Consider the following 13,021-nt stretch of genomic DNA (forward strand, 5'->3'; position numbering starts at 1 on the left):
GGTGTTTACTGGGAAAGGGGTACCTGCTGAGCGAAGGGGGGCTTCCTCCCCGGGATGCCCCTTACAGTTGGACACTGGTTGTTGCGCTGGTTGGAAAACAGGGAGGGACAGTGGCTTTTAGAGACAGAGGACAGCAGATGAGGGTGGAATAGACTCCAAGAAATCCAGAGGCTTGGGACCGCCCCTGGGCCTCCAGTCTGGGGGCGGGGGAGAAGAATCACGTCAGTAGCGTGCTAACAACAACAGCAACAGTAATAGTACCTACCTTCCTCGTTCACATGTACTGAGCACCAGTTGTGTGCAGGGGGAGGTGTTAGGTGCTTCCCGCGGCCATCTCTTTTCATCCTCACTGCACCCTGAGTCAGAACACTGCATCTAAGTGGGGTTAGGTTCTAGGTCAGCAAGTAAAGAGTCCTACATAAGCAAAATTACCCGTGGAGCTCCCTTAATTTCAGTTGTCCATGACGGGTGCATAGTGCAATGGCTTTGTGGATACCTTTCCTTTTTGGTACATCGGGTGTGGTCAGTCCTGGAACCCATCACTGAGTTTCTGGTTGAAGTTACTGCCTTGTGTTTAGTGACCAAGGTATTTGAAAATCAACTCTCCTCCTCCCTCCCTGCTTCCCTCGCTGCTCCCTTCCTTCCTTCCTTTTTTTTTCTTTCTCTTAAATCAAGATGTGAAGTGACTTTACCTAAGTTAAGTGCATATATAATACAGTTCCAGGGCGTCATTCTCATTTTGCAGATGAAGACTTTCTTCTCATCATTAATAATAATAGTAAGAGCTCAGTAAATGTATGTTTTGTAATCATGGTCTCATTTAGACCTCACAGTGACTCTCTGAAGCAGGCACTACTGTTATACCCATTTCATAGATGGGGAAGCTGAGGTTTGGGGAAGTAGCACAGCTCTTACAAGGTCAGCCTACAGGTAGTAAATGCAGAGTCGGGATTCAAGCCCAGGCAATCTCCAGAGCACACTGAACAAGACAGTGTCATAACTCTGGAGCCGCCCCTGCCCCCATCCTTCTTTCACTCTGAACTCAGCCTCCTTGCTAGTAGGGAGGGGGAAATGCCCATGATCCAAGCTCACAGAATACAGGACTGCTTGGGTCATTGTTAGGTGGAGAGTGATGGCCAGGCCAATGGGGGTCTGACCTCTGGGAGGACAGGCTGCCTGTGAGAAAGTGCCCCCTGACCCTGGGCGCTCTTGAGCTCTTAGCAGCCCCAGGCTGTGGTCACTGGCCGGGGACAGCTGATTCCTCCTCCTTCCTGGTTGGACCCCTGGGTCTCAGCACAGCTGAGACTCTGCATTGAGGTCAGGCGTCACTCGAAAGCACTAAAGCCTCCCCTGCGCTGAGCAGAGAGGGGGGATATGGAAACTCCTCTGAGTGGAAGGCACCCTATACTGCCACCTCCTGATTCTACTATGAATTCAATAACTCCTTAAATTACAAATACTTTTAATCAAAAAGCCTCTCTGCACATTCGAAAAATGCCATAGAACTAATAATGATAATAACAACCGTCAGCATTGACTGAGCTCTTGTTTTGTTAAGTCTTTTCCGTGAATTCCATGTCTGACTCATTCACCAAGGGAAGGACAATGAGACCAGCAGGTAAAAGGGAGGGGCAGGGTCCAGAGGTTCCCCACGAGCGCCAGGGAGGCCCCCTGACCTCTGCTGCCCTGCTTGCCCCCTCTTCCTGCAGGCTTCTCCAGCCTCTCTCTGGGGGACCAGATGAGTCTGCTGCAGAGTGCCTGGATGGAGATCCTCATCCTGGGCATCGTGTACCGCTCACTGCCCTACGATGACAAGCTGGTGTACGCTGAGGACTACATCATGGATGAGGAACGCTCCCGCCTCGCGGGACTGCTGGAGCTCTACCGGGCCATCCTGCAGCTGGTGCGCAGGTATAAGAAGCTCAAGGTGGAGAAGGAGGAGTTTGTGACGCTCAAGGCCCTGGCCCTGGCCAACTCAGGTACGGGCGGGTATGCGGCGTCCAGGGGGAGCCGCAAGAGGTCTTCTGGGCCTGGGGAGCACAGCTCTGGGGCCTGTGAGCAGGACCTCTGTAAGGGGCAGGAATGGTGTGAGAACGCCAGAGCTTCTTGTCACCAAAGATTGTGCAAGGGGTGGCCTGGAGTCGAAGAGATGGTGATGAAGACTGGCATTGGCTGAGTATTTCCTAAGGCCTTGATTTGCAGAGCATCCTCCTGGGCCCTTGCCATGAAGATCAGCACAGGGTTAAGGGCACAGATTTGAGAGGCAGGTTGCTAAGAGTCAAATCCTGCTCCTGCCACTTGGGCAAGTCTGTGCCGCACTTCACCCTGTGCCTCAGTTTCTTCATCAGTAAAATGGGAACAACAAACAGTCCAGAAGACTATGGAAGGGATTTATTTATATATAGTTACGCTTACACTATGCTTGGCATATAATAAGTGCTCAGTCTGTTAAATCAATTAGCCCTGAACTGATTTCATCTTACAGTCAACCCTATGAGCAAAGTTATTATTTTAACCCCATTTTACAAATGGGGAAACTGGGGCTTGGAAAGGTGAAGCAAATTGCCCAGGGTCACACAGTTAAAGAGTGTCAGACAGAGCTAGGACCCAAACCAAGGTCCTCTGATTCCAAAATCAACTCCAAGCTTATACACACTCCTTGAATCTCCCACTCAAATTGCTCAGGCCCAAGAGAGAAAACTTTCCTGGCATTAAAAAGGAGGCTTCACTCCATTTCTTTTAGCGCCCACCAACTTCTAGCTAGACTATCTGGGGAGAGGGACCGGGCATTGGTAACTCAGGTGAGTGAGCTTCAATGTAACCTGTGTCCACACTCTGCAGGTACCAGGCCAGGTGGAGATTGCAGAAGAAGGAGAAAGGCGGGGTCCCTGTCCTAAAGAGAGAGTGTCAGGCACGCAGATACATAATTCTGCTGCTGGGCGCATGCAGTAGTCAATTGCTCAGATCTCAGTCAAGTTCAAAGTGGACCCAGGTTCAAATTCTAGCTCTGATACTTCGTAGCAGTGTGACCTCGGGCAAGTTGGCAACCTTCCGTAGCTCTCCTGTGTGTAAAGTTGGGATGTCCCCATCCCTCCTCCAAGCACTTTTTTAAATGATCGACTGAAGATAACGCGCTTAGCCCAGTGCCTGGCCTAGGGGAAATGTTCAATAAGTATTAATTATTATCATTATTATTAATATTAGAGAAAACAAGTGTAATCAGTGTATGGAAGAGAGAGAGCTGGTTCCAGATGGAGACAGTACAAATACGGGAACCAGCCAGTTTGCTTAATGCTGTCACACTTTCACTGGAAGTTCCATGTCCTGGGAAACCTCAATCCCTGTAAAACTGAGACAGTTGGTCCCCTAACAAATGGCTTCACAGAGAATACAGGGGATGCTGTCACTGCCCCACTCAGACCCCCTTTACTGGGTTAGTGCATCCGTGCCCCAGCTGCTGAATTTTGCTGCTGGTAGCACACACCTGCCCCCTTCGCCAGAGACCTACCCTCACCTGCCTTGCTTGGAGGGTTACATATCCAACCCCCCGCCCCCTTCTCACCTTCAGCCAAAAGCAGACCCACACAGGGGAGCCAAAGGCTGGACTCCTGGAGTGGGATCAGGCACAAGCCAGGCTACGTGCATCCTTACCGTGCTTGCCCCGCCCTCGCCCTATCCCGCCTCCTCACCTTCCTTTCTCCTGAAAGCACGCTCGCCACAAATCCCATGCACCTGAACCCCCATCTCAGGCTCTGCTTCCAGGGAATGTGACCTAATAGACAGAAGGAAGCTTTTTTTTTTTTTTTTCAGTTCAAATCCCTTTTATTAAAAAACTAATGCAAAAAAAAGAGTTAAACATTTTACATACTTCTGTAGAGACCATTTACACACACCTTGATTCCAAAATTGTAATGTAGTCTGTTAGAGAATGTTAACGCTGTTGGTTTCTTTTTGGTACAGTTTCAGATTGACAGAATAACTGAGCAGATAGTATATAGAGTTCCATACACCATCCCACCTTCATTCCCCAGCCCCTATACACAATTCCCATTAACATCTTGCGTTAGTCTGGTAATTTGTTGCAATTAATGAGCCAATTTTTTTTTTAATCTGACGGCTTTTTTTTTTTTTAAGTTTCGTTTATTTATTTATTTATTTTTGGCTGCATTGGGTCTTCATTGCTGCGCGCTGGCTTTCTCTAGTTGCAGCGAGCGGAGGCTGCTCTTTGTTGTGGCGCGCGGGCTTCTCACTGCAGTGGCTTCTTTTGTTGCGGAGCACAGGCTCTAGGTGCGCGGGCTTCAGTAGTTGTGGTGCACGGGCTTAGTTGCTCCGCGGCATGTGCGATCTTCCCAGACCAAGGCTCGAACCCATGTCCCCTGCATTGGCAGGCAGATTCTTAACCACTGAGCCAGCATGGAAGCCCAATGAGCCGATACTGATACATTATTATTAACAAAAGTCCACAGTTGCCTTCAGAGCTTACTCTTTGTGTTGTCTGGTCTATCAGTTTTGACAAATGCACAACGACAAATCTCCATCATCACATATCATGCAGAATAGTTTCACACCGTCACAGTTCCCTGCACTCTCCTATTCCAAGGGAAGCATTGTCATCAGCGGTTGTAGAGGGGCTGGGGGTTTGGGTGGGCCGAGGAGGAGAGGGAACCAGTGAAATCAGAGGACACAGGGCAAGCACAGCGAGATGCAGCGAGGCCGCCCAGATCCTGGAGGGCACCTCCTGGATGTTGGACTCTCCTGACCACTTCTCACAAGAACCGGAGCTCACGCTTGCCCAGACCAGGAGAGGAACGTGAGGAGGTAGGAGGCCACTCATCTGTCGCCTCCACCCACTCCTCAACGCCAAGCTTTCAGAGGACTCTTTAGCTCTGCCAGCTGCTCTGGCCTTAGGTCTCAGTACATACAGACACGCGCGCACACACAGACATACACACATACAAATATAAAACACCTGAGGACCGACGGAGCCCGGCAGGAGCTGCCGCTAGCATCAAGCTTTGCCGGAGTAGGTGCTTTGCCATGAGAGACAAAGTGCCGGGAACCTGGACTTCTTGCCCCAGTGGCATTTACCAGGCCATCCTGCAGCTCTGTGCAGGTTCAAGAGCTCCAAGTGGAAAAAGAGGAGTTTGTGATGCCTCAGGCCTTGGCTGCGTCATGGAGCGATCAGGTGCAGGCAGGAAACAGAGAAAGAGCAGACCTGTTTGGAGGTATGGCTAGAACAGCTGTTGGTGTCAGAGCAGAGGCTCCAGGACTCTGAAGGGAGTGGGGTGGAATAGGGTCAGTATAGGGAGCCGTGAAAGGTTGTGGAGGAGCGACCTGTCCCCAGCAGTGAGGTAGGACAGTCACCCAGGCAGACAGCGTGTTAGCTGGAGGAGAGACAGGGGCTAGGAGATCACTGGAGTGGTGCTGGTGGCAGCCCCCAGGGCCACCGCAGGTGCCACTGCGGAGGCTGAGTGGGTGGTAGCAGGTCAGAGGCTTTGGCCCCAAACCACGCCCCCTCGGAGCCTGCTGGCTGTCTTTCACCCCACCTCCCGGCCTCTCCAAGGCTCCCTGACAGCAGAAAGAATTCATAGCCATTGATTTTGTAATTAACAGTTTATCAATGCCATCGATACAGACTCGCTGATGGATTGCACAGGAATTAATCTTCCAATGTTATTTTATTTCATTTTTGGTCGAAGCCAGCTGCCAATTTTGGCCTCCTTGGGGAGCGTGGGGTGGTGGGGAGAGGAAACCGGCAGGAAGGAAAGGAATCTGGATGGCCAGGTCCCAGCCTTACAGGGACTAGTGCATCTTGGCTGCACGCTCTGGAATCAGCCAAGAGTGTAGGAATGGAGCCACGCTTCATCCCCAGCTGGCAAAGGAAGAGTCCTCACCCCCTTGGTAACAAGGAGCAGAAAAATGTGGAGGAGTCTTAGGTATGGGGCCGGCCCTGCAGGAGCACTCTCCTGCAGTCTGAGTTTTCACAGTAATGATAATAACAGCATTTATTAGTGCCTGATGACGTGCTAGTTCATTTAACCCTCACCACTACCCTGTGAGGTAGGCACTCTCATTTGCTCTGTTTCACAGACAGGAAACAATCTCAGAGAGCCTAAGTAACTTGGCCAAAGTCACACAGCATCTGAGACTCCAGAGTCTTATCCACCTCATTCTACTGCTATTCTCCTAAGAAAAAGAGACAGGACCCTTGGAGGCATGGGCTGAGTATGGATCCAAAACGTCAGAGGGAATTACTGGGGTTAGCCAGTTGGTACAACTGCCCTTGGCAGTCTGGTATCTAAACCAACCCAGCAATGCAAAGGAATTGCCCTGCTTTTTTTTGAAGAATTCAGGAAACTTGCCCAGTCTTCCTTGACAACCCACGCAGAGCTTCAAGTTCCCTTGCTTCACATGCACCCATACCCTCCCACCTTTGGCAGGCCCTGGGGGCTGCAGTTCAGGGTGGTGGCTCCATATCTTTCAGGCACATCAGCAGAGGGCTGGTTATTTTCCCCAAGGCCATGAAGTGGGTTCTACTTTGCTTCTGCTCAGACCCAGCTGTCAGCAGGCACCTCCCTGCCCCTCTGGGATTTAGGTAAATTTCATTTGAAGTTCATGGCCTGAGCCCGAAGCCTTCTCCAGGATTCTGTAGAACTCCCAAGAGCATCTTCCGTCACTGTGCCCCGTGTGTCCAGCCATGCTTAGTCCCCCCGTATCCCCCACCACATGGCACGCAGACACAGAGCTCAGCCCCTTTATCTGTGTGTGTGTACTGTAACAGCTATTTTGTAAGGTTAGTGAATGCGCTGAAGACTTGAGCTGGTGCCTCCTGGCAGCAGTAACAATAATAATCATGATGAAGGTCGTCACGGTCATGACGGTTATGCTGGTGGCGATGGCGATGATGATGAAGGTGATGGTGGTGGTGGCGATGATGATGAAGGTGATGGTGGTGGTGGTACTGATGATTGACGGTTATGCTGGTGGCGATGGCGATGATGATGAAGGTGATGGTGGTGGTGGCGATGATGATTGACGGTTATGCTGGTGGCGATGGCGATGATGATGAAGGTGATGGTGGTGGTGGCGATGATGATTGACGGTTATGCTGGTGGTGATGGCGATGATGATGAAGGTGATGGTGGTGGTGGCGATGATGATTGACGGTTATGCTGGTGGTGATGGCGATGATGATGAAGGTGATGGTGGTGGTGGCGATGATGATTGACGGTTATGCTGGTGGTGATGGCGATGATGATGAAGGTGATGGTGGCGATGGCGATGATGATTGACGGTTATGCTGGTGGCGATAGCGATGATGATGAAGGTGATGGTGGCGATGGCGATGATGATGAAGGTGATGGTGGTGGTGGTACTGATGATTGACGGTGATGATGGTGGTACTAAGATGATGGTGGTGATGGTGTTAATGATGATGCTGGTGGTGGTGGTGGTGATGGTGATGATGATACCACCAGCTGGGCACTTATTTTGTGACAAGTACTGTTTTAAGCCCTTGATCTGTATTAACTCACTTAACCTCTTGAGGTGTAGGTATGGCTATTATCTCTTTTCAAAAATTAGGACAATGAGGCACAGAGAAATTAAATAACTTGCCTAAAGTCACAGAGCTAGCAGGTGAGGGACACAAGATTACAATTCCACCAGTTTGGGTCCAGAGTCCACCTGACACCTCCAGGACAATGACAGGTCTGCTCGTGTTTAAGCCCTTCAGGGTCTCCACTGCCACCTCTTGGTGGGTTCTCAAGAAAAGTCCCCAGTGGATACAGATCTCTCCTTGGGTATGAACCACAGCTCCGTCATTGGCCTCTGTGACTTCAGACTGGCAACTTAACCTCTCTGAGCCTGGGTTTCTCTCTCTGTAAAGTGAGGATTTGGAAGCCTCCAAAGCAGAGATCAAGGACCCTGGGGTGGCCCCCACGCCCAGGGCAGTGCTCTCCGGCCACGCCCACTGATGCTCTGCCTTGTGTCCACAGATTCCATGTACATCGAGGATCTGGAGGCGGTCCAGAAGCTGCAGGACCTGCTGCATGAGGCGCTGCAGGACTACGAGCTGAGCCAGCGCCACGAGGAGCCGCGGAGGACGGGCAAGTTGCTGCTGACGCTGCCTCTGCTTCGGCAGACGGCTGCCAAGGCCGTGCAGCACTTCTACAGCCTCAAACTGCAAGGCAAGGTGCCCATGCACAAACTCTTCCTGGAGATGCTGGAGGCCAAGGTCTGATGGCCTAGCCCAAGGACCGACTCCCACCCAAGGACAGACAAACCGACGGGGAGACCTCCACAGCCACCAGCCTCAACATTCAAGTCCTGTATCATGGCCGCGAGCAGTCCCAGAGGAAGGGGCTCCTGGCCTCCTGGCTGTGTGCAGAGCCCTGGGTGCTGTGGGGTAGGGAACGGGGATGGGAGGGCAGGGCACGGGGCTCATCTGTAACTGGCTTTTTCTTTGGTATGTTTTTCCTCCGCCACGGGCAACGCTGAGGCCTGGGCCAGAGCTGACTCCCCTGAGGCTGGAGACCACCAAGGAAGTGCCCCCTCTCCCTGCCAAATCACCAAGAGGCAGCACGAACAGAACACGTTTCCTAACCCCATGCCCGACCCCCTGTCCTCTGTCCATGGCCTGGGTGGGCAGCGCTTAGCGCCCAGCATACTCAAGTGGGGTACCTTCTGGAGGTTTCCCTCTCCCAGAGTGCAGTTACTTTCTTGCAGGGGTGCTGCCTACTCTGGGCTTCTGTGGGGCCCCTCAAGAGGCCCTACGCCTTCCACAGTCCAGACGGCTCCCTCCCTCCATCCTTCCTCTAAGCTCCCAGGCCCGGTTCACCATCAGGAGAGTAGCGCCAGAACTCATGCGTTTCCCTGGTGACCCCAACCCTCGGTGCGCCCCCCTGCCTGCCTGTCACCGCGGCCCCAGGGCCTGTCCTCCCCCTCTCTCCCCCAGGAGTCCTGCTGCTACTTCCTGCCCTACCTCAGAGCTCACTCCCACAGTGGGTTCAGCCAGCCAAGACCTCAGGGCCCGTGGGTGGGACTGGTGCTGGTTCAGAGAAGAGCAGGGGCCAGGCAACACTCCCCAGCGCTCCGCCTTCTTCTGGCTTCTCCCACTCCCCGGGGGCAGGTCCAGAGCAGGTAGGCCTTGGGAAGTCAGGGAGATGCAGGGGCCTGACCCCGTCTGAAGGCACCCTGTGCACTTGATTCTGGCAGCCCTGGGAGGACCGGGTCAGGATAGTAGGGAGAGCCCAAACCAATCTTTGCTGAGCACAGAAAGTCCCAGAAGCAGAGATGAGCAGGCGGGGGAACCCTGAAGACAGAGGCTCGCTGGAGGTCACCAGCCCACCTGATCTTTCCTGGTATCCAGGGGCAGTGGACACCGAAGCCCCCTCCCCTGCATCCCAAGGGCTGGGTGAATCAGCGCCACAGGAGGGGTTGCTCCTGCCATCCTTGGCCTAAGGAGGTGTAGCATAGCTCCCTGGGTGCACTTAGAAGACCAGCTTTCTGGCAGGACAACCACTCCAGCCCCCCATCAGTCCTCCAGGCTGCTGTGTAAGGTGACAACCACCCCAGTTGGCCCAGGACCGGTTCTGGCACTGAAAGTCCATTTCCCAGGAAACCCCTCAGTCCTGCCCAAATAGGGACAGTTGGTCACCCATTTCTGCGAGTGGCTCTGAAAGTTTGTTCTCACCCACTTGTGGTAAGTCTGGGGCAGCCTTGAACATGCCATCTGGTGCTCACGGGGTTGGCTGAGGGCCGCTCGGGGGATCGCCCGAGGATGAATGGTTTTGAGCATTCTGGAGAAGCTGCTTCCAATCAGCTGCCTTCTAAAGCAGGGATAAGAGCATCCCCGCTGGGGCACATCCCTGGGGAATCCACACACACATTCTAACCCGACCTCTAGTCACTTGGAGAGACAGGCAGATCCCACCCACCCGTCGCTAGGACCAGGAGGCCAGGCGCCCTCCGCCAGTCTCGCAGCTTTCCAAGGGGAGCAGCTACCGCTGGCTCCACCTCTCCAACCCCAGACACCGCTCCTTCTGAACTTTTGCTGGGACGTGCTGAGGTCACCCCAGGCAGGAGGGTTGGCTAAATCCTAGCAGCTGCTCTCAGATACCTTCACATAGAAAATGTCAGGGGTTCCAAGAGACTTCACAGACCAGCAAAGTGTGCCCCCCCTCCCTTTTGCCTGTGGAGATGGCCACAGTCACTTGTCAGTCAGCATTGGAATGATCCGGGATGCTTCAGCCCTAGCTCTCTGTGCAGTCTCCAATCTGGGAGGACAGGCGCACAGGTGCCTCTAAGGGACCAGGGGTAGAACCCAGGCCTAACCTAGCCACTGGGGGCCATGCCATGAAGTCTGGACTAGGGAGATGGCACGGTGCGAGAACTTGGGGTCTGCCGTGCGGGAGCCTCCCCTAGCCCCTCACTGTGCCGTGCGCTCGAGGAGGTGGGGCAGAGAGTCGCACCTCATCACCCCGCTGTCTGTAGCGTCACTGCTCAAGCACGAGGACCCAAGCTGTGAGCTGCGGCCGGGGCTTGTGCGCAACTGGCCTTTGCAGTCCATCTTTTCTAGAAAAAGCGTCTCTGGCTAACAGTGCAACAGCTGGTTTGCGGTGGGTGGGTGTTCTGTACGCAGGGCAGCTTTGCCTCGCCGGATCACGCACATCTGCAAGTGTCCCGGCATCAGAGCCCCTTTAAAGCAAAGAGGGGGCAGTGGTCCTGATGGCTTGGTGCTAACGAGATGGATCCCCCTGCTGCTGCTTTTACACTTAAAAAGCGCCAATGGCAAAAGGAAATGTATCAGTAATGATGAGAATTCTGTCCAATGGGAAAGGCCCTGGTGTGTACTTGATGGATCCATTGGCATTCAGAGAAAAAGTTTAGGAGCCAGCTTCTTAGGTGGAAGTCTAGCCAGCTTTGGGACCTCCCTGGGAAGAGGGGGGGCCCTGACTTAGTGGAAGACAGTGGAGCAAGGAGAGTTTAGGACACCCCATCCCCCCAATCAGAGCAAAACTGAAGTTTACCCACAAATCCGCTCTTCCTGGAAAATCTGTAAAAAGGAAATAGCCCTTCTCAGTTGTACTCTCATGATACAGGTCATTGAAATGAACCAAGAAATAAAATGAAAAAAATCCAACCGTGGAGAAGGTGGTATTGGCTGGGTTTTGTTTGGTCCCCATGTCCCCACCCTTTCTAAAGATTCTAGACTGGTTTTGTCTCATGTGAACCTTGATGGTGGCTCCCAGTTTGGATATAGAGGAAACTTCAGTGATTTCCCAGGGCACAATTTAAGAACCGAGTAGGAAGACCAGAGTAGGATGTTGGGTGGGAGGTCATGGCAGGGCCTTAGAGGAGCCAGAATCTGCACCCACCCCTGTGTCAGGGGTCTCCCTTCCCTCCAGACTCTCCCCTCCCCCTGCGCAGTTGGCGAAGGTGGAGGGGGGTTGTGGCGAGGGGAGGTAGTGACAAACTCGTGACCAGAAGACAGAGGGGCCCGTGCCCACGGAAGAGCACCAAAGAAAAGCACTATGTGGAGATTGTTTTATTTTCTAATAATGATAATATGGCTGGAATGGCTTCTTAAGATGTATATATTTTTTAAAATGGCGGTCCCTCATTGCATCACCCACCTGTACGTACTTCCACGTCTGTATATGTTCTCCCAAACACCCTAGGATGCTTCCATCCGGGTCCCATGTATCTGGAATCTAATAAATAAGGAACGGCCTATCGGAGAGTTTCTTCACACATTATCTTTGCTGGCTGGCTGTCCCCTGGACAGCACTGCCCTCAGGTCTCAGATGGATGCTAGAAGAGACCGTCAGGAGAACCACCTCAGCCTCAGAGCCCTCTGGGGATTCAAGTGAGCATTAAAATGTGTATTCAGCTGCAAAACTCAGGAACGTAACTTGAGCAGTGTGATACAGGTCTGAGAACCACTTCTACTTCTTTTCAGACTTCTAGTGTTAGTGGTGAGGCCCTTTATTATTTTCATTAATGTCAGAGAAATGGAGCGTCAAGTATATGTGAACCAAAAACATTTCATTGCCTTAGGATTTTGAAATGCATCTGTGTATACATGCACATGACACAGACAGTGCAGAAAGCCCACGTGTTCTACCAGGACACACTAAGGACCTGTGAGAGGCAGAAGGGAGGGCCTGAAAGAAATCGAGAGGACTGTATCAGGATTTTTTTTGTTGCAAGTTAAAGACACCACAGCTTATAAGGCTTACTGGGCTTATTGCCTTGGATATATGTGAAGTCTAAAAGTGGATCAGGCTTCAGGCAGGGTTTGATCCAGAGGTTCACAAAATCAGTAGGGCTCTGGCTCTACATTTGTGATTCTCTCAGTTCTGCCCTCTTCTGTCTGTATGCTTTGTCCTCAAACTAGCCTCTTTCATAGTAGCAAGAAGGCTGCCAGATTTTTATTTAGCATCATGGGGAGAGAGAAAAAAATCTCTTCCTACAACCATGGAAAATATCTGAGAGCTTCATTCTAAATCCCAGCAGCTTTTGTGCCTATCTGTTAATGGACCACTGTGACCACCTGGGGGTGGGACCAGTCCCACACATCAGTCTAGCTGCTACACAAAAAGGGTTAGGTTGAAAGTCTAGGAGGTGACCAACCAATCATTATGCCCACAGAACCCACACACCTAGACAACTCAAGGTCTGCTCAACTTTCAGTGGGCTCTTTGTAAGTTTCCTGAAGCTCTTGAAAGAGAAGATCCACGTGGCAGTCTTTGAACTCAATACCTAGCAAGTCTTGTGCATTTGATACATAAACTGTTTGTGGGAATGAAAGTACCTGATCTGTGGATTATTTTAGGTAAATTCCCAATTCACCTATATCTGGTGCATGTGTACATGTGTGTACACAAACACACAGCTGGTATTCATGCTACTACCTTAAGAAAAAATAATTAGGAAAGAGTTAACCAGAGCATCATATAATGCAATCAAAACAGAAATTCTTATTGGACTCTCTATTTTAGGATTTTCTGTACTACGT

The 13,021-nt window shown here is 51.8% G+C and overlaps 1 protein-coding gene across 2 annotated transcripts in view; it reads left to right on the forward strand.

Moving 5' to 3' along the window:
• ESRRB (estrogen related receptor beta) overlaps positions 1 to 11,720 on the forward strand; it is a 174,926-nt gene extending 163,206 nt beyond the window's left edge. For both annotated transcript variants that reach the window (XM_032624607.1, XM_032624606.1), the window contains 2 exons: positions 1,710 to 1,979; positions 7,998 to 11,720. In XM_032624607.1, the coding sequence (XP_032480498.1) occupies positions 1,710 to 1,979; positions 7,998 to 8,242 (515 nt within the window). In that variant the 3' untranslated portion in view covers positions 8,243 to 11,720. The remainder of the gene's footprint in view (positions 1 to 1,709; positions 1,980 to 7,997) is intronic.
• Positions 11,721 to 13,021: the final 1,301 nt, after the last annotated feature.

The sequence above is a fragment of the Phocoena sinus genome, chromosome 2, assembly GCF_008692025.1.
Source record: "Phocoena sinus isolate mPhoSin1 chromosome 2, mPhoSin1.pri, whole genome shotgun sequence".
Classification (NCBI taxonomy): Eukaryota; Metazoa; Chordata; class Mammalia; order Artiodactyla; family Phocoenidae; genus Phocoena; species Phocoena sinus.